At 37.1% G+C, this 27,502-nt stretch overlaps 1 protein-coding gene across 18 annotated transcripts in view; it reads left to right on the top strand.

Moving 5' to 3' along the window:
• LOC141390384 (diacylglycerol kinase eta) overlaps positions 1-27,502 on the top strand; it is a 213,197-nt gene that overhangs the window by 19,065 nt on the left and 166,630 nt on the right. For 11 of the 18 annotated variants that reach the window (XM_073963413.1, XM_073963356.1, XM_073963336.1 and 8 more), the window contains exon 2: positions 11,450-11,560. Coding sequence is in view for 10 of the 18 variants with exons in the window: in XM_073963356.1 (XP_073819457.1) it covers positions 11,450-11,560 (111 nt within the window). In the remaining 8 variants the exon portion in view is untranslated. Of the gene's footprint in view, positions 1-11,449; positions 11,561-26,198; positions 26,748-27,502 lie in introns of those variants that run through there. The other 7 variants (XM_073963407.1, XM_073963382.1, XM_073963374.1 and 4 more) reach the window with 2 other exon arrangements.

Below are 27,502 nucleotides of genomic sequence, written 5' to 3'. Positions count from 1 at the left end.
TATTGTGCGAACGACTAAAGCCAATGGTCAACGAGATTATTGGACCATACCAATGCGGCTTTAGATCTGGCAAGTCCACCATTGACCAGATATTTACCCTGCGGCAAATCCTGGAGAAGACCCAAGAGATGCAGATCGACACCTACCACCTTTTTGTCGATTATAAAGCAGCCTTCGACAGTCCGCTGCGCTCAAAGGTATTCCAAGCCATGTCTGAATTTGGTATTCCCGCAAAGCTCATCCGGCTTTGTAAAATGACTTTAACTGACACGAGGTCCTCAGTTAAAATAGGAAAGAACCTCTCCGAAGAGTTTGGTACCAAAAGAGGTTTCAGACAAGGAGACAGCCTTTCGTGTGACCTCTTCAACATCCTGCTAGAAAAGGTTATACGAGAGGCAAACGTCAAAAGAAGTGGCACAATCTACACCAATAGTCACATGTTACTTGCTTATGCTGATGATATAGACATCATGGGTCGATCAGTAAAAGAAGTAACTGATACCTTTATAAAGGTCGAAGGAGAATCTGCTAAAGTGGGTCTGGCGGTAAACGGTGAGAAGACCAAGTTGATGGTGTCGACGCGCAATGCGTCCATTGAGCTCGGACCGACTGTGGAAGTTGGTTCCTATAATATTGAGGTAGTAAAAGACTTCGTCTACCTCGGCACCTCCGTCAACACAACAAACGACATCAGTTGTGAAATAAAAAGAAGAATTGTATTGGCCAACAGATGCTACTTTGGATTAAGTAAGCAGTTTAAAAACAAAGCCACATCTCGTCAAACAAAAATAACGCTCTACAAAACACTGATACTACCCGTGCTGATGTATGGCTCCGAAGCCTGGGTACTTGCGCAAGCAGACATGGCAGTGCTTGGTGTGTTTGAGAGAAAAATTCTTCGAAAGATCTACGGACCAATCTGCGTTGACGGTGAATATCGACGTCGCATGAACCACGAGCTGTATCTGCTATACAACGACATCAATATTGTTAAACGTATCGAGATGCAGCGATTGCGTTGGCTAGGCCATATCATAAGAATGAGCGATGATGAACCCGCTAAAAAGGCGTATGAATACATGCCACATGGCGGTGCACGCAGAATTGGCAGGCCAAGGAATAGATGGCGCAAACAAGTGGATGATGAGATGAAATGGCGCGGTATTCCAGAGTGCAAAGCAACAAATAGAGAGGAATGGAGATCTCTTCTTAGTTCGGCCTATAGAACAAATGTTCTGTAATGGGCCAGCTAAGTAAGTAAGTACCCGAAGGAGTGGACCGAAAAGACAAAAAAGTTAGGGCAAAATATTACAAAGTGTAAAATTTGGTTCGAATCGGTAGATGAGAGGGTAAAAGAAAAACGAAGTTACCCAAAGAAGCCAGAGGCATTTTCGCAAAAATAACACGTCAAAAATATCAGTAAATTTTGCCGACAGGGATATACCCTCAGCCACACGATCCGAGAAGAGATTCAGTGTGGATGAGATTTAGCTTGACATAAATTGGAGAGATATCACTGGTCAACAAAATGTTACTGTGTCTGTTACATCCTAATTATACACTCAGCAACTATACTAACGAGGGTACTAACCACACAAATGATCAACATTTTTCTTTATGTGTGGTCAAGTGTCTGTGCGAGAATCTTTTGGAAAAGTTTACTGAATCTATACCTAGTAGCCTTGTTTACAGCGATGTGATGTTTTTCGTGGACAAGTCTATGTTTCCTGATATAATGGTCCTATCGAGAAGAATGACTCCCAAAATAAGACACACTATGTCGGTCCATGCTTTTAAGTACCTCCAAAACTTTTGACCCAAAATTCTGAATACATAACACATACGTTTTTTTGGGAAAAAGGTGTTTCAATTCACATAGGCTGAGGGTATACCTCTGTCGACAAAGCCAACTGATACTTTTTTACTTGTGTTTTTACATTTCTTTCTCAAATAGGCAAGAGATTTTCACATCTCCACCAGCTCTCATTTTTTACATATAGCTCAGAGTCATTTGTACGATTTTTACCATAATTTTCGTTATCCATTGTCAACACATTATTTATTTAAACATGAGTTTGTTAAGGAGATCTCGTGTGCTCAATGTAAACGGACTATACAAATTGCTACAAATTGTAACTATACCATGGAAATTTTAAAAGACCAATTTGTAAAAATTGCGTATTTTGTTTACTTTAAAGTGGAATTACGTCATCAGGACAAGCCGGAGATATCTTATATTGCATGCCAAAATGCCTGGGACATCTACGGATATCTTCCAGTAAAAATAAAGATGTAAAAAGAGCATTACATTCGAGATCTTGTCTTCAAAATACCATAATGAATTCTAGACCTGCGTTGAAAATTTTTACATAATTTAAGCTATTTACTGGGTACTACAAAATACTTCAAATACTACGTTATATTGACTTTCAATTGGCTTTTATAATATATCTTTGGTAGGCTCTTTATTAACGAAACCTGATGACTATGACTATTACCAACATGTAATGAAGACTACATAAATATAATTTTCTTTGGTTCAATATTACATTTAATAAATATTTATGAATATTGAAATGTATTAGCATCCGTTATGGAAATATGTTTATCGAATATCTTTCCGGTCCACTATACACACATTATGACATTATTTATGTCAAGCTAAATCACATCCACAAAGAATCTCTTCTGGAAATTGGAAATGGAAATAGTTTTCTATTTTTCACATTGTTGGCAACTTAAGCTATGTAGGTCACTTGTCTCATACTCATTTCCGTTTGTAGGCAAAGAAAAAAATTGCCAACTCAGCAAGGCGCTGACAGTCTGACTGGCCAAAAATTTCAACAATGTCCAAAACTGTTGTTTTTTCTCTTTATATTCTTTCTTTTCTTTTTGTAATGGAGATAATGCCCATGGGGATATTTCAAACACATATAAATGTCCAGTCGATGAACTCTTCCTATAAATGTCCAGTAAAATATTCAATCAATATTCTAAATATTGAATATTTCCCTTCAAAAAAGTTTTCTAAATCTCTATCTCAATAAAAGCTTTACAATGAGTATAGATTGTTTGAAAATTGTGTGATTAATAAATTTGGAAATATTTGCAATTTATACATTGGATTTAAGATATATAATTTTGAAAATCAACGCTTTGTTGTCTCATATAAAAAATACACATACCGTACAATACTGTCAAGCATGCTTGAAGTAAATGGACCGTTTAAAGCATGTATATCTAATGATTTTTTTCATATTAATTGCTTATTAAAATTTACTTATTTTTCACTCGGTTTCACAAATAAAAATAAATTTTATGAGAAAGATAAAAAAGGCCGTTAATTTTTTTCAAGATTGTTAGAGAAAGGTTAATACCACCTGCAATAACATTCTTTTGATTTTGCTGGATGGTGCCAATACATTGTGACGTATTAGTTACATATACCAACAGTTCATACGCCATGTATGCCCCATTATATTTATTATAATACGTTTCCTTTATGCTCGCTAAACATTTCTTATAAATTGTTTTTTTTTTATTTGATCAATATGCATGTTCCGAATTAAACAATAAGTACTACGAAATCCTATTCCAAACATAAGAGCGGGGGGTTTTCACTGTCACAATTATAAAACTCTCACATAAAAGTTTCAACCGCAAATAGCCTTCAACAACAGGCAGACAACAACACTTTAAACAGCTAATTTAACTTTGATTGGAAATGTCATAATGACACTTGAACGAATCAAAGATCCCAAAAATAAATATTGATATGCTCGTGTATCACACAGTAGGTGTTATGATTTCTTTCTCTTGTTTATTTGGCATTCATTGTCAGTTATTTGTTTATTTTTTCATATTGTTGTCTTTGAAAATCTTAGACAAAACGGAAATACAATACCGAAGCAAACTAGAAAAACAAACACCATAACATTACTGTGTAAATGTTTCGTTTGACTACCACAGTCGTAAGAAAAAACAACATTTCAAATCAATAAATAATGGAAATGGAAAATATTCTACAACACAAAAAAGGTTGTGGTGCCTCAGCTACACGTGACGACGAATCAATGGAGAAAAGTGGGGAAGAGAAATCGAAGTAAAAAACTTCTATTGATACAAATCAATTGTTAGCCTTGTTTTTGTTTACCACAGTACAATGAGACTTTGCAGCACCATCAATGAAATGGAAGGAGGGTATTTATTATTGTTTAAACGGGGTAACCACGAGGATTCAAATACTCAATTCCATTTCATGGCAAGTCGAAGAACAGCCTTCGTTAGTGACTCTGAGGCGTTTTTCTTGGGTAAACAATGAAGTCAATATTCTATTTTGTTTGCACAATGGCTTTGTAGGAAGTAAAAAGAGATTATTGCTATATGCTGCTTAGGTGGCTCGATGCAGAATATTTGTTCCAAGGTCCGTACATTGTAATTTTGAATATCACGATTTTTCATTACATAGATGTATTGCATATGTGTATTATTTTTTATTTCAGTCATTCAAAGATATTCTTCTTGGCAAGGGTTCTGATGTATCAATTCGGTTTTGGTTGGAGTCCATGGAAAAAAAGTTTTTCCTCGGCCTCTAAGCTCTTTAGAAGATACCAAAAAATATAAGTATTTACTATTCGAAGAAGGAAATTAACCCAATTCATCCCGAGACCAATTTTTATTTATTTTTTTAAGGAAAAATAGTTTTTAGAGTAATTAGGACCAACTGAAGTCAAAAATCTACTCAAAAAATATACGATTTTTCGTTTTCCCGGAAAATGGTGTGCGAAATGTCGAACACTGGGGCTGATTAACCCTTTGAACCCGGCATTTTTTTCGTAGAGATAAAAATATTTTTCATATTTGGGTGCCACCGTGGTGCAATGGTATGCACACCCGCCTTGCACACGTGAGGTCGTGGGTTCGATCCCCGGCCAGTCAACATCAAACATTGGGCCTTTGTGGTTATAAAAATTAACAAAGTTTGTTTCTTAAGTCTTTGTATTATCGTTATATTTTTATTACTAATGATGTGGAAAAGCATAAACTGATGAGTTAGTTTAATTCTAGAGGAAAATTTATGGAAATGGAATGGAAAATTGGTATTTATTTATTATATATATAGTTCACGAATTAGCCAATTTTGACGTATATTGTGTTGTTCATATAATTTGAAATGCTCATATTGACATTTGTCAGAGTAGAAGCGTTTGAAAGATATTTTCTATTTTGTGTACAGACTCTATACATGATAAAATTGGCCTTCATCCAATACATAAAATTATCATCATCGATATTTGAACAGATATTCGCTTGATATCTTACAAATTCCTAATATGTAATATGTGTATTCACCAAAAAATGTGTCAATCTCCTCTTAGTCCAATCTTCGAATAATAATATAAATACAAAATTTTTCACAAGCCCGAATTTCCAATGACCTTTTGTATTTCATTGAATACCACTAACCAGCATTTTCGACTACTGATTGGTTACGAAACTCCCCCGCAGTCCATCCAACAGCAGCCGCATGCGCAGCATTTAACACCAGCCGTTGTTCCAATCCCAGAAAATGCATCCTTTTGCAATTTAATTGCAACGAACTCCGAGGTAAGATCCATGAAATAGTGGACTTTATGAATCGGAAGAAGATCAAGGTCGTGGCGGTGCAGGAAACCATGCTGAACGAACACAGCTCAGTACGTTGTAATGGTTACAACGTAATAAGGAAGGATCGCACCAAATGTGGAGGTGGGGGATTAGCTTTCCTTTTGCACCAGTCTGTTCAATACAGACATATCTCGCTTGAGCCTGCCTCTAATGATCCGTACATGGAATGTATGGGGGTAGCAGTCAGGTATGGAACTGCCGAGATAGAGTTGCTCAACGTATACATCCCGCCGAAATAGCTGTATCTCAGATTATAAGCCTGACATTAGCCCGCTTTTGGAAGGTCATAATCGTCTGGTCCTGGGGGACTTTAATGCGCATCATGAGATGTGGCATTCGGCCCTCGGAAACGACCAGAGAGGTATAGCGCTGGCTGAGCAGATTGATAGCTCTACGTTTTGCTCGGTCAATGAGGACGCCCGTACCAGAATTAGAGGAGCGTGTCACAGTTCGCCAGACATAACCATCGTGTCACCTGGTCTGACAAATGACGTCACCTGGCAACCCTTCATTTCCCTTGGATCAGACCATCTCCCCATAATTGTCTCCATCAGCAGACCACCCGATTTCATCAACTCTGAACGCCTCACATTCGTCAATCATGGGAAAGCTGATTGGCCGAGTTTCAAAGAGTTCACCAATCACCCCTTCAGAGAACTGCCCAATCCTTCTGATGTTCGGGTAGCGGAAAGGACGTTCCGAGACATCATCAATGCTGCAGCCGCTCGCCATATACCTGCTGGTCGAATACCCGAAGTATGACCAAATTTCCCAGCAGAGGCGACGGGATTAGCAAATGAGCGTGATGAGCTTCGTCGAACCAACCCCGACGACCCCAGAGTCAGGGAGCTGACACTGGAAGTAAACAGGCTGGTCGGCGAACATAAGCGGAACAAGTGGTTAAATCATCTGAAGAGTTGCAACATTGGAGCCGGTATAAGCAAATTGTGGATAACGGTTAAGTCACTCTCGAACCCCGGAAGGAGGGATGGCAGGACCTCAGTCACGTTTGGAGACGTTACCTTGACTGACCAGAAGAGGTGTGCAAGGTACTTCAATCAACTGTTTGTCGAGCACCCCTAGAGTGACAGGGCGAAGAGAAGAGTGTTACGTCACATTAGATCTCTTCCTGCCGAGGATGAACCACCCCAGTTTACAATGGATGATGTTGCGAATGCCATCAGGAACGCTAAATCATCCAAAGCGTTGGGCCCTGACGGAATTTTCATGGTAATGTTGAAACAGCTGGATGAGCCGGGAGTGGAGTATCTCACTAAAGTTCTCAACCTGTCGCTAGCCACCCTTATTGTTCCCGAAGTCTGGAAAATGGGCAGGGTGGTTCCGCTACTGAAGCTACTGAAGCCGATTTCGCTTTTCTCACCTGTAGCGAAGACCCTTGAGGCCTTAGTCGTCCCCAGCATTAGAAATAGCTATCAAGTTGCCGATCATCAACATGGATTCCGTAAGCAGCACAGCACGGCAACAGCGCTGCACGCCATCTCCACACATATTTGTCGAGGACTCAACCAGGAGCGGCCGTGTGATAGAACAGTGATGGTGGCGCTTGACTTATCAAAAGCACTCCACGCTGTTCGAGGACATCGAGCAGATAACCCTCCGGTCAATTCAGAAACGTTGGATAATCAAATATATATGTGGTCGCCAGTCGTACGTGGAATTCAGGAACAAGAAGTCCAAACCCCGCAGAGTGAAAAAGGGAGTTCCCCAAGGAGGGGTGATATCTCCGGAACTGTTTAACCTCTACCTTTCCTGTATTCCGCCCCCTCCAGACGGCATTGAGATCGTAACGTATGCGAAAGATTGTACGATCCTGGCGTCAGGTACCTACCCTGATGACATCTGTGAGAGACTGAACTCCTATTTAACCGATCTTACCACCTTTTTCCACGCCACTCTGTTCACAACATGGACGGCGCAGTATAGAAGAGAGTTGAATATCAGGGTCGATGGTAACAGAATTCCGACCACAAATTGCCCCAAAATTCTAGGGGTCACATTCGACATCACTTTCACGTCGTCCGCGCATGCCACAGCTATCTGCGATAAACTGAAATGTAGGAACAAGGTCCTCAAGTCCCTAGCCGGCAGCACTTGGGGTGCAGATAAAGAAACCTTGTTGACCACGTATAAAGCGATATGTCCGGTCTGTGGTAAGCTATGCGGCGCCAGTTTGGTCCCCGAATTTATGTGACACGCAGTGGGATAAGATTCAAATTTGTCAGAACGCCGCCCTGAGAACAGCAACAGGGTGCCTCCTCAAATCTACAGTTGACCATCTACATGAGGAGGCAAAGATTCTTCCAGTACGGCAACATAATGAGATGCTATCGTTGCAGTACTTGCTCGGGTGTTACCGTGAGAGCCATCCCAATCACCATCTGCTGGCCACCGATACACCCAGGCATATCAAGAAGGATATTCATGCTCTAGAGACGACGGTCCAACAATATAGGAGAGAACCTCAACATCAACAGGCATATCAGGCAGGTTTTGTACAGCATTCACACGGACACAGTTGCTAAGACCATAAGCAATTATTGTGTGAATGCAGTCATCGGATCACATCCCCCATCTATCGCAGCTGAAGAGCGTCAGCTGCCACGACAAACCAGAGTAGTTTTGGCTCAATTACGCTCTGGATATTGCAGTCGCCTAAATTCCTATTGGGCGGGAATCGATCGCACCGTGCAAGACATCTGCCCAGTATGCGGCATGGGCCCGCACGGTACTAAGCACCTATTCAACTGCCTCGCCAAGCCTACTCATCTGACTCCAGTGGATCTGTGGTTACATCCCAGTGAAGTAGCCATCTTTCTGGAACTGGAGATAGACCCAGAGCCAGATTGAACAGGAGAACGAACATACAAACATAATAATAAAACACTGTTACAACAACTGATTGGAACTGTAAATTGTATATTTGTTTTTTTTTTTTTTACTTTATTAGATCAACATCTCAGTAAGATTTTTCCATAAAGGTTGGCTGCAGATATTTAATTTGTTTGACATTTAACGGCATTTTAAAAAATCACTAAAATATTTTATGCCCAAACTTTTACTCGACTACTTATACTTAAACATGCACAACTTCGTCCATCTAGCTATTTATTTAAAAGTAATTTCCATGTTTTTATTCTTCTGAAATCAACCTACCGACACCCACTTAGTATATATAAATATCTCAAACCGTGTGGGAAATGCGCATTCACAAAGATGCGAAATTGCCCACAGGCTACATCGTGCCACAAAGGGTTAATAATATGTATGCCAACTTTGTATGGCAGTCAAAAATTGATTTATTTTCTGTTTTATTAATTTATATTATCATTTTTGAAAAAAAAATGGTTGAAGATTGGTATTGAGTCTTCTTTGGGCCTACAAAACTTTTCCTCAGAAATATGTCAGTACTGGTGCACGTTCTGGATTACCTCTTATAGAACAGGCCGTACAGCCCGATTTTCAGGGATTTAGCCGCATTATCCTATTGAAATGGCTGTAATTTAATACATATTTAGTCTTCTTTGGGGCTACTAAACTTTTCTCCAGAAATTTGTTAGTACAGGTCCACGTTTTATATAGCCTCTGTAGAACTGTACCCGCCCGATTTTAGGGTTTTCAGGGTTTTAGCCACGCTATTCTACAGAAATGACTGAAATTTAGTATTTAGTCCTCTATGGGGCTAAAATAACTTTTCCCCACAATTTGTCTGTTCATTTCTACGTTTTGATATAGCCACCGAAGTATAGGTTAGGCTCTGGTGTTTGAAATTTGGAACAGTAAATTTGGCTTATATATAAAGTCACGCTTGCGCATGTACGAAAATTCCCTGGCCTAGACAACGCCGCGTTTTGACAGATGCCATTTGAATTTTTTTGGAGAATTTGACATTGGCATTTTGACATTTTTTGTCATCCATGACCATGGGTTGTGTTGTCGACAGCGACTTGAAAAAATCACTTTACTTGTGAACATTTTTCACAACTTACGAAGTGGATCATCACGGTAAGAGTGCATCGATCAAATGATGTCTTTGTATGTCGATAAAGGACCATCCTATAGCACTATGAAAAACTGGTTTAATGATCTCAATAGTGGCCGACACTCGCTAAAACACGAAGGTCGCGTGGGTCTTCCAAAAACGGCCGTTGTGCTAGAAGAAAAAACGTGCGCTAACGGATAATGCAAGATCGCCATGTTATATATCTTCCACCAAAAAAACATTTGATATTGGATGGTTTTTCTCATAAGAACCAGCATAATTTGTCAATCGCTCAAAAAGATTCTTGTCGATTGGTGCAAAGAAATTGTGAATAAATACGAACGCGGTGCTTCAAACGACGTTTATAAGATCGTCACTGATAACGAATCTTGGATCCATGTATATGAGCCCGAAACAAAACAGCAATCGACCGTGGGGGTCTTGGAAGATGAGCCAAAATCCAGCGAAAGTTATGCATGGAAGAAATACTTCGAAGCAAATGATCGCCTGTTTCGTCGACTAAGCTGACCATATGGCTACTATACGACTTGAGGTACGTAAGACGATTACTTCTGAGTGGTACACTACAATTTGTTGACCTAAAGTGTCGTGAAAATTCGAAAAATGAACTAGAAAAGACGAATCATTGTCCAACTTGGCAATGCGAGCTCTCACACAATGATTCAAAATAGCATATGTTTGACCGGACAAAACGTGGAATTGATGGGTCATCCGCCGCACAGTCCTGACTTGGAACCCAGTGACTTCACGTGATTCCCTCACATGAGAAAAGCGGTGGTTGTGAACGATTTTCGTCGCCAAAAGATTCTGTAAAAGCGTTCAAAAACCATGTTTTGGAGGTGTCTAAATCGGAGTGAAAAAAAAACTTTTTCAACAATTGATTTGAGCGCATGAAGAAGTGTATAAATCACGCGGGAGACTATTTAAGAAAACAATAAAACTATTTTTGATGGTAAATATTCGCGTTTAGGCCAGATAGTTATAGTGTAGGCCTCGTACATATAATGGCAATAATTCCCCATGATTATTTTTTAATTTTTTATTGAAATCGCGGTGGTGTATCCTTTCCTTACTGTTTTTTTTACTGACTTTGACCTTCCTTGCTCAATCAGAGCAAGGAATACATTTGCGAAATCCACTCGATTTCAACTGTCAATTCCATTGCTCAAACGTCAAATGAAATCCACTCGATTTCAGATGAGTTCTCATTTGACGTATACGCAAAGGAGTTGACAGTTGAAATCGAGTGGATTTCGTAAATGTAAACATAGTCGAACCATTCCATTGTGCTAAACTACCTAAACATTCTTACGAACCTTTATTTACCGTAACAAGTGAAAACGTTTAAAGGTGAAAATGAATATTTTTCACATAATTGGAACACAAAGCGCCGTTTACACAGTCAACCATTTTATGACCTAGACAAGGAAAAGTCTTCAAATTGTAAACACGAAATCCATACCTAACGAAGGCAATAAATAAGAAAATCCATTTGAAAGGTCGACATAAGTCTTGACAACAGGTCATCGTCGTCATTGGTGGAAATTGAAAAAAAAAATGATTTCGTTATTTTTAATAGGTTTATCCATGTTGATATTTTTTGTTGCTGATGTCTATCACAAGATAAAAAGATATGCTTTTAGACCATTTCCCAATTACATTGCAATCAATTTTCACATTTCATTTATTTTTTCTATCCAAATAAAATTGTGGTTTATTAATTTAATTTTTTATTTGCTTATCTTCTTCCGCTGGTTTTAGGTTGCCATCAAGGAGGGTTTCCTGCTGAAACAAACGTGGTCTTTCCAGCGTTGGCGTCGACGGTTTTTTCGCCTGAAACGTAATAAACTTTATTATGCCAAAGATCCCAAGGTCAGTATAATGCACACGAACATCCAAACGTTAAACAACTGAACAAAAAACCTGCAGTCTATTTGGTTGGTTTCCTTTGCCAAAGTAGAGGTTGGCCGAGTTAAAAAAAAAAAAAAAAACGGTTTTGCTTTATTATTTTGTTGTGCAATAACTAGCCTCTAGGTGCTCCTCACCCCTTAACTGTAAACTTTTTTAATGTATTTCTTATGTTTCTCGATAGAACTTTAACTGGCTTCCCATGAAAGTTAGTTGGCCATTGTTTTTAGTTGCTTTGATCAAGGCATCCTTTGACGTGCTTTAACATAACTCATGACGTCCATCTATCATCAAAAGGAATGTAGGGAAATAACCAAGAAGAAAAAAGCAACAATAAATGCAGTTATTGGTTGCGGTCAGTTCATGAATGCTTTTCATCCATGAGATAAATGTCACATCGGCATTTACACTGATTATGTCTATCTCTTATGACAGATGTAATGAAATGAGGGTAATTAAGAGAACATCCGCTATTGCAGGTATTCATTCACCCACTCATTCGATGTATCCTCGAAAGACTAATTGCAAATGTAAGCTTTTTGATAAGTAATTCTTGTTTTTAATCACGTTACAATGTCGAATGTCATCTTAAATGGAGGTGAGTACTAATTGTCCGATTATGCAACAGGGAAGATAGTAAAAATAATAGATGTTCTTTTAAAATGTAAGTAAGATAATTTTTTGTATTCGGAAGCTCTTTCGTGGAAGTTGTCATAGAATGGAAAAAAGAAGAGAAAAATGTATGTATAAATATATCAATTTGGTTATATGAATAAAAATGGGTTTGGGCAACTGAAGTATTTGTGCACTTCAGTGGGATGTAACCACAAAACGATAGAAGTTGCATTCGTGGGGGCGGACGGCCAGTTGTGATTCGTGAATCGGAAATTGTCTAGTCAGCAACACATTATGGTGTGTCCATGATCTCCTCGTGAATATGATCCACGCTTGTCATCTGGTCACAGCCCGTGGCAAAATGGTAAACATTATTTTGAATCTAAGGAAGGATGGACTGACGATCGAAGTGTCGAACATCTGTCTGTAAGTTTTTTTTGGAGGATTCCTCATTGATGGAAGCGAAGTAGGATTCATCTATCTGGTTTGCAATAAGAATATCGTGCGGATTGTTCGTTGCTTTGTCGAGACTGATGTATAGATTTATCATTGATTTGCTGTTGCCTTTAATGGAGATAATAAGCATTGTGCACTGAGCCTAAAAGACCTGGAGTTGAGGACCTGTATATAGAATAAATAGCTGCACCACTAAATAGGAAACTAGTAAAAGTACCACTGGATGGAATTGTGACACTGTAGGAATGAAGTAGACACATGTACAAAACCGTTATACTCGGCCTGGCCAAAATTTTTATGTCCTCCACCATAAAATGTTCTAAACTAAAACGGTATAATTATTTTCTTTCCTGTCCACAATTTTAGGCGGAGATATTTTGTGACCAATAATACCTAAATGAGGTAAAACAAGTAAAAAGTATCAGTCGGCTTTGCCTACAGAGATATACCCTCAGCCTGTGTGGATTGAAATACTTTTTTCCAAAAACAAAACTTATATACTTAGTGGGGTTTTCAAAACGTTGGGCGTATGAATCGAAAAAAATATGGATAGGATTAAAGCTGAAAATTTGCGGGGATATCGATAGATAGGACTTTTTACCATACTACCCTACGAAAAACATAATATCGGTGTAAACAGGGCCACCAGGAAAACCTTCGGTAAAAATGTCCAAAGGATCCTTGAACAGACCCTTAACCACACAATAACGATGAACATTTGTGTGGTTACCCAAAGGATCGGACAGATAGGTCTGAAATTTGAACATAAACTAATGCTTGGTTTACATTTACGAAATCCATTCGATTTGAACTGTCAATTCCTTTCCGTATACGTCAAATGAAAACTCATCCGAAATCCATTGGATTTCATTTGACGTTTATGCAATGGAATTGACAGTTGAAATCGAGTGGATTTCGTAAATGTAAACCAAGCATAAGTTGCCAAAATATTTAGAGATCCAAAGTTTGGACTTTATCGGTTGCTACGTCCATGAAATATCGTGAGAACCATTTTAGCGAATATTTTCGAACTTTTATGGGGGGTACCGGAAGGAGTGGAAGCACCAACTTTTTCATCTCGAGAGTAATCTTGCGCTCCAACCACCTCACACGGTATCTAGGGGTTTTTTTTTTGCAACTTTCAGGCTATTTTCTCAGGAAGTATGGACTTGCCCCTGATGAAACTTGTACCGTCATAAGGGGGGCAGTGAATACAAGTTGCTAAAATAAAAATTGAAGCGATTCGAGAGGTGACCCTAAACTGAACTTTCCGAAATTTTGTGTGGAAGGTACCCGAAGGAGTGGACCGATTGAGTCTATATTGAAACCTTATCTAAGTCTGGTACAGAATTCAGGATGGGCAAAGTATGGACCAAATCGATCACTCCCTTCAAGAGTTATTGTGCGCACAAATTTTCCGAACATTTTCGAACTTTTGTGGGGGAGGTACCGGAAGGTGTGGACTGATATAGACAGACAGACGGACGGACATTTCTCATTCGACTCCAAATTTTCTGAAACACATTTCGTCCAAACATACTTGGGGTCTAAAACCATTATTTCGATGAGGCACATTTTGCCCGTATGAAAGTATATATACCCTCGTTAGCATAAATGCTGAGGGTATAAATACGGAAAATCGGGAGGTACCGTTATAAAGGGCTGTATCAAAAAAGTGGCCCTATATTGACAGTTTTTGATGAAGACGTTTTGGGACCACGGACCTCAAATGTTAAATTACAGGTAGTTATGTCAAAAAATGTAGCTAAAATCCCCAAAATACCGAAAATCGGGAGGTACTGTTATATGGGAGCTATGCAAAAACGTGTGCCAATATAGCCCATGTTCGAACTTGGCTTGACCTATATATGAGAAAGGCACTCGGGTGCAAAAATATAGCGCTCAAGCTCAATTTTGGTGGACGCTAGTGTGATTACAACTGATCAAAAATATATATTTACTTTATACGGTCACAAATATATATTTCAATCCGTTACAAACGGAAAAACCATCCAGACTATGGTGGAGGCTATAATAATAGCTATCCTACTAATTTGGATACTAGTACGAGTACTGTTGGATGGAATTCAAGATTTGGCTAGTCCCAGATGCATTGCTAGCAGAAGTGCAAGTGCGGCTAGGTAACTGGGACTACTGTCTCTGTGGGAGTGCAAGACACCAATGCACAGTGGTCTCACTTGTATGGGAAGGTGCGACAAAAATATTTGTAATCGTCGGATCAATCTGATTTTTTCAGTATATGCTAAAAATAAGTAAAAAATACTTTAGCCAAAAAATCATCAATATGGTTCCAGTTTTTCCTATAGCCCCCACGTAGCGGTACCACCCGATTTCAGGTATTTCGCAGCTTTTATCTACATTTTCGGTCCTAATTGGCTGTACTTTGGCATTTGGGGTTCCCAATGGTCAAAAACCTTCTGCGCCAAAAATTGTGGTATTAGGCCCAGGTTTCGGTATAGGTCTCATATTTCGATACCTCCCGATTTCAGGTATTTTGAAGATTTATCAACATGTTCGGCCCGAATTGGTTGTAATTTCCCATTTGGAGTTCTCAATGATCAAAAACCTTCTGCGCCAAAAATTATGGTCTTAGGTTCAGGTTTCGGTATAGCTCTCATATTACGTTACCTCCCTATTTCAGTTATTTTGAGGTTTTTATCAACATTTTCGACACGAATTGGTTGTACTTTGGCATTTGGGGTTCCCAATGGTGAAAAACCTTCTGCGCCAAAAATTGTGGTATTAGGTCCAGGTTTCGGTATAGGTCTCATATTACGATACCTCCCTATTTCAGTTATTTTGAGGTTTTTATCAACATTTTCGACACGAATTGGTTGTACTTTGGTATTTGGGGTTCCCAATGGTCAAAAACCTTCCGCGCCAAAAATTGTGGTCTTAGGTCCAGGTTTCGGTATAGCTCTCATATTACGGTACCTCCCTCTTTCAGTTATTTTGAGGGTTTTATCAACATTTTCGACACGAATTGGTTGTACTTTGGCATTTGGGGTTCCCAATGGTCAAAAACCTTCTGCGCCAAAAATTGTGGTATTAGGTCAGGGTTTCGGTATAGCTCTCATATTACGGTACCTCCCTATTTCAGTTATTTTGAGGTTTTTATCTACATTTTCGGTTCGAATTGGTTGTAATTTGCTATTTGGAGTTCTTAGTGGTCAAAAAAGTCTCCGACTGGTATCGTGGACAGGAAAGGAAACAAATTATTCCATTTGAGGTCAGAATATTTCATGGTAGGTAAAGTTCGGTTTCATATTAGCTTTGTTCCAGAACTAAAAAGCTTTTACAATTTTTACGACTTTTACACATTTTACACGAAAACCCGTTCCCGTACACAAAAAAGTTGTTCTCTTTAAACAAAAATGGCGCTGAATGACGCTCTCTTTAAAAACTTTTTGCTCGACAAATTTGAGCGTGTAAAAAATAGTAACATGGATGCCGGCGTCTGATTGGCGGGTACGCCGACTTTGACATTTGTTCCAGCCTTTTTGACGTTTTTTTCATATTTGCGTTCCCGAACTTTTTGAAAAAATGTTTGTGTAACAAAAATTTTTTGCTCTTTCTCTCTTTGACGAGTTTTACTATAAAAAAAGTACGGGAACAAAGCAATTATATGCAGCATCATACATATATCAAAAATATACGAATGTAAAAAATACACTCATAAGTAGATCACAAAACAAAAATGTCTAAATCTTTAAAGAAAAAAAACCAAAACAAACAATTAAAACACAAAACAAAGAAGAAACTGAGAAAACAGTAATACGGCATATTTACTGAAACGACCAGAGGCATCGTCAGTATTTTTAATGTCACACACGGAAATGCAAATATATGCAGCTGGAACCAATTTGTTTGTAAACTTGACTCTATTTTGAACATTCTTCAAACAATTTGGAGAGTAGCGAAGGATGGCGATGTTAGTAAAACTCAACTTCAAATTTTAGGACTTGGAAAACAAATCCACAAAAAAGTTTTATAAAAAATGAGATTTGCAGCACATTTTATGCGAATAATGTGTAAAAATTTGTATGTAAAAGTAATTAGAAAACCTGGAAAACTTCCATTTCGAAAAAAAATAATTTTATCTTTTCAATTTTGAGTTACTTGCCTTGTAAGAAGTCACAACCTTACTGATGTTTTTAAAGTTTTTAAGAGATCATACGTAAATGTCAACTTTTTATGTTTTGTTTTGTTAAATACCGTTATAAATTACAAAAACAGTGCTGGAATATTAAAATATAATATGTTTAGAGACAATTTGCTGAATTGTCGCAGAGATTTGCTGATATCGATTTTTCGATTTTTGTCGCAGGTTGGGACCAGTGTGCAATGGCACCAATTTTTGCATCCATTGTGTAGAATGGATGTTATAATTCTCCGGATTACACCTCTGCAACTGAACAGAACAATACGAAGAAATAGGCTAAACAGTTTGCCACGAGCAGTTGAAATTGCTCGGTGGTGTAGGAGACGACGTGATTGATGTTGTCGCGCTGTGAGATGAGACCTGAGCACCTCCTCAGGTGACAATAGTAATTGCAAACGTTGCTTCTTACTTAAGGGGAGTACACACTAACAGTCAAAACTGACAGTTAACGTACTTTTAGGACAATTTTCCGGCAAATAACAACTTTTATTTAGCTAAAAACGTTTGAAATACAATATTTACGGTATTATTTAGAGATTACAAAAGACATTTTTCAGTTAGGCTTTGATATTCACGAAATAGATCTCGATGACTGTCAGTTCTGCTTGTCAATGTGTACTATACTTTAGACAAGCATTTGCCGCAATAAGTCTACTGCACACTGAAACCATCCAGATGATACGATAAAGGGGTTTGTTCGAATTAGGGGATGACGAGCAAAGTTCTCACTGTGAAAAAAAAACTTCAGATTGATACAGCTGCCGCTGTGTTAATAATCTTTTGGAGATTAGGATCTGTCCCGAGCGAAGACCCAATTGTCGTGTGAATGAACTTAGTAGTTTGTTGCTAGGACCGGGGTTTTGTTTAATGACGGCTCGAAATAGGAGGGTGACGAGCAAAGTTCCCAACACATTTTGCTCACCTGTGAAAACAAATTCCAATTGTCGTGGGAACGAATTTAGCAGTTTTTTATGCATGGTGGAAAATGTCAACATAGGTGAGAGATGGCCAGCAACAACAAATTTCCTATGCCCGCGGGCATAGGCAAAGCGATCGTACTCACACATATAGAGTAGACATCTTCGTATGGCTTTGTTAGGTTGGCCTGTTGTTTACATTTTGCAAATCAGTCGATGAGAAGAACGTTGGTTTGTTAGTGTAAAACTAATGTTGGTCGTTCGGATTTTGTATACTCACACAAGCGCAATGTATAATCTGCAAATGTGTGTTTTTGGTCATCAATGACATAGGTGAACGTTTTGTAAAAGCCTCTGTATAATGGAATCTCCTCATTTAAGCCACTGTGAAAGGTTTGTGAAACATTTCAATTGTAGTTGGGTATTGAGCAAGGAATAGAGATCGAATTATGTACCTTTGACTTCAATAGTTCTGCTGATAGTCCCTCAGAATTTTGCTGTACACACTTTATACATTTAATACCATCGTATATAAGAGGTTTTGGAGTTTCGTCACCGGGTTAGCTTGATGACAAAATCTTAGCAAAGAACTGACTCTTAATCCTTAGCGCTGTATCTGTATCAATTACCTAACTTTTTTCAGCTTTGCAGGGGAATATCAGTTTGGTGTTTTACTTGCTGATAATATTTCGGACTTCCTTTTTACTACTTCCATTTCGAAATCTTTCTTTTTTTTTGTTGGAAAAACGATTCTCCACTCTCTTTTTTGCCATATTATTCTCGATGTCTTCATGCTGCTACTGACTGCAGGTTGTCATTGAAGCCTTGTGGAACCCAAGTATAAATTTCAAGGGAGATAATATTCTTTGTCATTGATTGATAGATTTACAGATTCACAGCCTAAAAATAATAAATTAAAACAATTTATGTTACATAAAGTTAACTTTCAGTATGTACATATATTTTATCTAACAATTGCTATCATTAAGAATCTTTAAAATTACTGTATTAAATAAAGATTTCAGATTCATTTGTAGAAACACCTAATATTACCATAAAAGTCTTCAAACCTTTAAATACACACATGACAACAAAGGATATTTTTGCACATCTTCCCTTCCCTTGTGATGATCATTAATATGCATCCTTTTTCCTCATAAATATGATGATGTATTTATCACGCACTCGTTTACGTGCCACTCGTATTGACACAGCTATTTCAAATACCAAACACTTGGTAACATTATGATAACATTTAAAATATCTGCCGGATATCAAGGATATCCTTCAAACTCAACTTTCTCTGGTTCTTGTCTCGTTGGTATTTACATTTGATGGGTATGTGTACGTCTGTGTGTGTACATATGTATATATTTATGTGGCTGAACATTTTGGAGTGATTACATTTCTGAACCTAATTGTTTATTTATTTTTGTCAACTACCCATCTCACTGAATGTCCTTTGACACCCCTCTACTCACCATTTCCAAGTATAGCATGACAAAATAATAACATTTTCATGCTGCCACCGAGGACTCATACAAATTTCCTGTTTGGTAGCATGTCATGCGGCAACATTCTACTCACGATGATGGGTATTAAAATTACAATATAATAAGCTTCAAATAAGCTATTATTGTTGGCAGAGGCAAGAAAAAAAATCATAATATTTCTTTTACGGAATTTTGTTTGTTTTACACTTTCTTTCCGTTCCATTGAGCCAATAAAGGAAATTATCGTTTTTTTTATGATTGAGTGTGTGTGTCTATATGTGTTCAAATAAATTTTGAGTGTTTGTGTGGTGTCAAAGTGTAAAAGAAAACCAATTTAAATTTGAAAGCACACCTGAGTTTTCTCCAACTCCGTTGCGCTTAAGGATTAAAAGTTATAATCCCCTCACAAAAGGTAGCAACACCAGCAGAAAAAGATGTCGGCAGAAACCCCTTGAACATGGCAAATTGAACTCTTGACAAAACTAATACCTGCTTATGATTGTTTATTTATAAAGTCATCATTTTCAGAAGTTTTGCAAGGCATTTGTTTTTGTGTTTGTATGAGTGTGTGTGCCCAATCAATAAACCTTTAGTTGCAATGGAATATCGTAAGTTTTTCAAACAGTTTCTTTGAGTGTATCACAACACATCCATGTGTTGGTTAGTCGTAGTATTTTAGCGCGTGTTTTATGTTTACTACGTTTTTCACCTCTACTCACCATGCGACAACGTAAGTTTACCTGAAACAGAAATTCAGGATAGAGAATACAAACAAAAATTAAATAGACACGTGAGTGTTTTGCCGGGGAAAACAAAAGGACGACACTTATACATACATATATATATAGCAATGGCAATGAGTGAGAGACCGCAGAAGAAGAGGCATTTGTATAAAAGCTAAGAGAGTACTTTTAATGTTGCCATATTGGAGTTTATTGGCATTTTCCTTTACTTTATGAAATAGTAAAAGTTGCAACGAGTTTTCGATTGTTATTTATGATTTTATTTATTTATTCAAAAATTATCCATTATAATTACAAATTATTTGTGTTTACACATTACAAACCAATTATAATAAACATTATTATAAAGGCACTAGCAATAAAAGCTTTCGGCTAATGTCATGTGCTCTGTTCCAGAACCTGCAAAAATATATAACTTTTTAGTACGGTAAAAATTTTAAAATAGTTTAAAATAGTAGAATAGAGTCTTGCAGGTTCATGGGTTTTGTATAACAATGGACTTTGGTACTCTTCATTGAGAATTCGATTTAGAGACTTACTTAAGGGTTTTTTTTGCCACTTACAATTAAAAAAAAATATTGGTTCATTTTAATATACAGATAGAATAGAATACGTTGGAAGAAAGAATATGTGCGAGTCGATCGGAGCATTAGGAAGTTGTAAGCGTGGTCTTCTCGAAATGGCATTCTTGAAAGCGTACAGAATTATAGTGAAAAACTTTTAATTTTTATACACTCTACTATAGTATGGAGGGCATGTTAAGTTTGTTTTTCAGTTTGTAACGCACTAAGATATTAATTTGCGACCATATAAAGTACATCGTCTGCTACGCACGAAAAGGTCGTAAGTCCATTTTTAGAATTTTTTCAGGAGGAAAGAAAAACATTGTACCGCTTTCTGTATTAAAAATTTTGTTATTGAAGTAAAAACAATATTCTTCGTTTATTTTTTCCGCTTATTTGATGAAATTCCATCGCGTTTGGGGGATAATTGGATATCTTTGGACTTACGACCTTTTCCTCGTATGGTTTGGAATGTTTGTTGTGACTTACAACCTTCACGGTGCTCTTGAATCAAATTTAAATGGAAAGTGCTTACACCTGGGAAGTTTTTGCGGATTCTGAAACTACAATGTTCATAGATGAGAAAAATCAAAAAACAAAAAAAAAAAAAAAATGCCGGAGCGCTTTTTAAATAAATCGCGATTCAAGTTGACATTTTTAGGGGTTGTTTAGGTTTTTGCAATTTTGCTTGGAAACTGCAAGTCCTATCAAAATGGGAATAAAGAAAAAGTTGTAGCTATCAAAATTCTCTACAAGATTGACATTAATGATATTTTTGTAGGTTTTACAACTTTTGAGGTATAGAAGTTGAAATTGGGACAATTCAAATTCAATTCAATATAAAACAATATCATGACTGTAATTTTCCAACTTCAATTAATATATCTACAAAAATGGTACAACCTAGGAAAAATTACATAAGCCAGTCTTGTAGAACATTTTCACAGCTATAAGATTTTCTCTGGTCCCATGCCGATAAGACTTGCCGTATTCAAGCAAAATCGCGAAACCCTAACAAAAAAACTAAAAATGTAAACTGAGCTTCTTTATCTCAAAAATGGTACAGCCTGAGAACAAATCATAAACGTCAAGAGAATTTTCACAGCTACAACATTTTCTTTAGCTCCATTTGGTTTGGACTTGCGGTTTCCAAGCAAAATCGTGAAAACCTAAAAAAACACCTAAAAATGTGAATTTTGACCGCGATTTATTTAAACATCCCTATAGCGAAACTTCCCCTGTGTAAGCGGTTTTCATAAAAAGTTAGTTAAGGCGCACCCTTCATGACATTGTTTTATAAGGGGGCGATACAGTTAGTGCATTGTCCCAATTTTAACTTCAATATCTCAAAAATAGTAAAACCTACGAAAGTACCGTAAAGGTCAATCTTGTAGAAAATGTTCATACCTACAACATTTTCCTTAGTCTCATTTTGATAGGACTTGCGGATTCTAAGCAAAATCGTGAAAACCTAAACAACCCCTAAAAATGTCAACGTGAATCGCGATTTATTTAAAAAACGCTCCGGCGATTTTTTTTTGTTTTTGATTTTTCTCATATATGAACATTGTAGTTTCTGAATCCGCAAAAACTTCCCGGATGTAAGTACCTTCCATTTAAATTTGATTCAAGAGCACCGTGCAATGCCATGACTGCAATTTCCCAACATAAACTTATATATCAAAAAAAATGGTACAACCTAGGAAAAATTACATAAGCCAGTCTTGTCCCAATTTCAACTTCTATATCTCAAAAGTTGTAAAACCTACGAAAATATCAATAAGGTCAATCTTGTAGAGAATTTTGATAGCTACAACATTTTCTTTATTCCCATTTTGATAGGACTTGCGGTTTCCAAGCCAAATCGATTTATTTAAAAAGCGCTCCGGCGATTTTTTTATTTTTTGATTTTTCTTATCTATGAACATTGTAGTTTCAGAATCCGCAAAAACTTCCCAGGTGTAAGCACCTTCCATTTAAATTTGGTTCAAGAGCACCGTGCATATGTATATAATTGTTTTTGGTATTGTGGGTATTCTAACCACAATTTTTAACCGAACTACCTGTAATTTAACATTTGTGGTTCCGAGTGATCACAAACATCTCCACTAAAAATTTTCGACATAGGTCAATGTTTTGGTATAGCCCCCATTTCGATATAGGTCAATGTTTTGGTATACCTCCAGATTTTCGGTATTTTGATGATCTTAGCTACATTTGATGACCGAACTATTTCTAAAGTGATATTTGAGGATCCAAGTGGTCACAAAACTTCTCCACAAAAAATGTTCAACATTTGTCCATGTTTTGTTATAGCCTCCAAATAACGGTACCTCCTAATTTTCAATCTTATCAGGATTTTAGTTACAATTTTTAACCGAACTAGGTATTTTCAGGATTTAAGCTAAATTTTTTGTTCGAACTCCCTGTAATTTAATATTTAAAGATTCGAAAATTCCACAAAAATTGTGCATGTTTTTATACAACGATATCTCCCGATTTGTGGTGCTTTGAGGGTTTTAGCTACACCTTCTTCTAAACTCGCAGTAAATTGTCATTTGCGGTTCCTAATTGTCACAAAGCTTCTCCACTAAACATGCTCAACATAGATCCAAACCTTGATATAGGCACCATATAAAGTTGCCGCCCGAATGAAGACATTTTTAGGAATATTTTCTGACTAATTTTGGCATTTGGGGTACCCGTGGTTATAAAATATATCCACCTAATGAAAATGGACAAGAATGAAAACTACTTACTCCATTTATGTTGAAAATATTTTATGGTAATGGGCATGAAAAGTTCGGCCCGGCCGAACATAACGCTTTTTGACTTGTTTTCACTATTTTTCTCAATGGATATTGTTTTAATTCTGTTTCGCTTAAGGACATGATTATTAGGTTCCTAATGATCTCACAAAAACATATGCTGATCGATTTATTGGTTTTCCAGCGACAGTGTTTTGTAGGCGGGAATTTTTCAGTAAAATATGCAATATACAAATACCTGTGACTTTTCATATATAAAAAAACAAGTAAAAAAGTATCAGCAGGCTTTGACGACAGTGATACACCCTCAGCCTATGTAAATTGAAACGTCCATCTATTGACAATATCGGATCTACGGATTACGGATTTTGTGGCTCTTTTTGGAATTTGCCGACATAAAATATATTTGGTTTGAAGCTCAAAAGTGTTGCGAAGGATGTTCTTTAAAGAATAGGCCGACGTAGTCTCTTTTTGGATGTGGATCTTATTTTGGGGGTCATTCCATTTGACAGATATTGTGTCCACTTGCCATTTCAGTTAGTCTGAAAGCATGGACTTGCCCACGAAAAACATAATATCTAGCGGTTTTGACAGCTTTTGGGATATTTTCTCAGGAAGTATGGACCTGCCCCTGAAAAAAACATGTACCGTCGTAATAGAATAGAATAAAAATTGTTACAACAAAGATCAAAGCGATTAGATAGCAGGCCTAAAACTGCATTTTACGAAATTTCGTGTGAGAGGTACTTAAAGGAGTTGACATATACAGGCGATTTTCGCACCAGATCTACGTCTCGTAGAAATTTAACGTTGTGCAAAGTACGTACGTACGTTTTGTGGGGGAGATACCTAAAGGAGTGACTCTTCTTCGAACTTAAGCTAAGTTCGGACAAAATATTACGATGACCAAATTTTAGACCCTATCTGCAGATCCGTTCGAGAGTTATAGTGCGCTCCAACCACTACACTTGGTACAATAAGGGTTTTTACAACTACGCGCTATTTTCTCATGAAGTATGCACTTACCCCTGATAAAACGTGTACTGCCGTAATGGGGGTAGGAAATACAAGTTGTAACAACAAAAATTAAAGCGATTCGAGAGCAGGTCCTAAACTAAACTTTTCCGAAATTTTGTGTGGGAGGTACTTCATTTATGTCTGGTAGAAGTTTCAAGATGTCTAAGCAATTTACCAAATCGGTAACTACCTTTAAAAGTTATCTTTCGCACAATTTTTCCGAACATTTTCTAACTTTTGTGGGAAGGTACATGAAGGAGTAGACCGATATGGCCCATCTTCTAACTTAAACTAAGTTTGGACAAAATATGACAAAGGCCAAACTTTGGACAAAATCGGTTCATCCGTTCGAGAGTTATCGTGCGCTCCAACCAACCAGCCAGACAGACAGATGGACGGACATTGCTAAATCGACTCCAAATTGTCTGAAACGGATTTCGTACAAACATACTTTGGGTCTAAAACCATTATTTCGAAGAGGCACATTTTGCCCGTATGAAAGTGTATACACTAGGCCGGGGCGATTTGAAAACCTTCATGGGCCCTTCGCGTTTCTTATTCCTGGGATTGAACTGAGCAAAAAAGTCCACTAGACCATAGGTCTACGGTGAAAATGGAGCCTCCCGATTTTGACTTTAAGTTTTTTTATCTACGTTTTTGGACATTTTGCAATATAACAGCCAAACCATTGAGATTTTCGATCGAACACAAGGACAAAAATTGTAGCCAAGACAATAGTTAAGAATTTTCTAATACATCGCGAAAGCATTGGAACGCTCCTTCAGGCACCTTGAGAAGGTGCAAACTTTTCGAAAAATGTCGATTAATGACACTGTGCTACAAAAGTTGATCAGAAAAATATTCAAGTGTTCTGATGCAAAATTATATCGTGTTGGGATCCATGGACAACGAAAATGCTATTAGTTCGTTTGGGTCACTTCGTTTTATTTTTTATAACGGTAAAAGTAGTGAAAATCTGGGCATATCTTTTTTTATAAAGGATTTCTTTTCCTTTTAAAGGGGTGAATAATATCTTTCGAACAAGTTATTATTTATTTAAATCGGTTAAGAAATGGCTAAGTTATAGTGGTTTAAGTCTGAAACCCCCCACAAAAAACTATAACTGAATTTCTCATAATTTTCAAAAATATGATGTTTTTTTTTTGTTTTGTTCAATATTTATTTTCAAAATTATGAGAAATTCAGTTTGTATTTGTATTAGATAGAAAATCTCAATGGTTTGGCTGTTATATGCCAAAATATCCAAAAACGTCAATAAAAAACTTTAAGTCAAACGCGGGAGGCTCGATTTTCATCGTAGACATATGTGCATTGGACTTTTCCGCTCAGTTCAATCCCAGGAATCAGAAACGCGAATGGCCCGTTAAGGTTTTTTTCCTTCCATACATTACGCCCCGGCCTAGTATACACCCTCGTTAGCATAATTGGTGAGGGTATAGTAATTTTCTAAGAAAAGTTTGGTAGATTTCTTGCATAAAATTCATGAAACAAAAATGTTCGTGCTCAATAAGGGGCTATAACCCCTTATAGCCACATTTTTGTGTTTTGTACAAGGATTAGTATTGCTCATAAGCGAACTTATACTTACTTTGTATTTATAACTATCCTATTTCACTATCTCATTATCATTCGACATTCCATGACTTTCTTTGTTTTCTGGCTTAAAAATCCCACATTAATGTTGGCAACCTTTTTTGTTATCCTTCTACCAATATTTCGCTCACAACTACTCAAATTACTCTCTTGAAAGCTTTAAGCTTTTTTCATTTTATACTTTAGTCCTTTGGGGAGACATGCGGTCTGTGGTGAAAATACAAACTGAACAACAAATCGAAGGCCTATGCAGCTTATAAGGATAGATGCTGATGCGAAAATGTTCAGTCTTTACGAAGTTGAGCAACGGTTAATACACAATCATGGCAACCGAAAGTGACCAACAAAGAAAAAAATGTTGAAAAAAATAAAAAGAATAGACCACAAAGTAAAACTCATAAAAATCACAAATGGACCAAATAAAAAAGGATCAAAAGCGCTTTTAAACAAATATACACATTAACTAAAGCAAAAAAAAAAAACAGTACCTTATCTACAAAAAAAGTCCCTAAACAAAATGCTTACAGTTTAAACAAAAATAAATAGAAATAAAACAAAAAGAAATTAAACAAAAAAATTTCGTTAAAAAAAAAACAAAGAAATACAATAGCCTAATTTAAGTGTTAAATTTATTGTTGTGTTAAAAAATAAAAAATACACATTTAAATAAGTGTTAATTGTAGCTTTGTTCTTAAGAAATCCAATTCTATAGCAACGTGCCAACCTCCAACCAACCTCAGCAAAGAAACCCTTAGCAATTTGTAGCATCCTTAACAATACGGGTAAGATGATGGGACAAGTGCATTTTTTGGCTTACTATGAACTTAAATACTACTAAAATTCAATACGAAAGCCAGCAACACACACACATTGGCAAATACGCATTGACAGGAGAAATGGTACCGGAAATGTGCCACATTTAAACAAAGAGCCATACCAGGCGTTGTTTACTAAGTAAAAACCTTTTCTCCCATTGGTGGGCCATTGTTTCTTTCGCTGATGTTTGTTTGTGTTGTGAAAAAGGTCAAAGTGTGTTCTGGCCTCCGTTTGCGAAAACAAAATTCTTTTTCATGGCTTGCTCACGTTTTCTAAACTTTAAAATTTGTTTTTACATGTTAGTTAAGTTTTTTTTTTTGGTTTCTTTTTTTACTTTTGCCTCCAGCTTTACTAAGTAAATATTTAACTGCTGAAAATGCAAACAAACACACACACACGCACAGGCAACATTACTCCCCAGTGAATGTGTTTATGTATGTATGTATGAAAGTGTATGTTGCAAAGTTTGTCCGCACATGACTCTGGGTCCTTTTTGTTTTTAAGAAAAAAACAAACAAATACCGTACCGCACCGCACAACACCGCATGAAACCTTTTGTGTGTGTTGATTGTGGAAAAATATTTAAACGACTCATGCAGAAGGGTAAACAACTCCTCCCAGAACATTAATGTCAGCATTTGTTTGGCATTACTAAATCTTACAAAATCTTTTCTTCTTGAAGTTTTTGTGGATACAATGAATTCAATGTTCTTTGTATGTA

Source organism: Musca autumnalis, unplaced genomic scaffold (genome assembly GCF_047663935.1).
Source record: "Musca autumnalis isolate F117 unplaced genomic scaffold, ASM4766393v1 scaffold_1, whole genome shotgun sequence".
Taxonomy (NCBI): domain Eukaryota; kingdom Metazoa; phylum Arthropoda; class Insecta; order Diptera; family Muscidae; genus Musca; species Musca autumnalis.
This window is presented reverse-complemented; position numbering and strand designations above follow the sequence as displayed.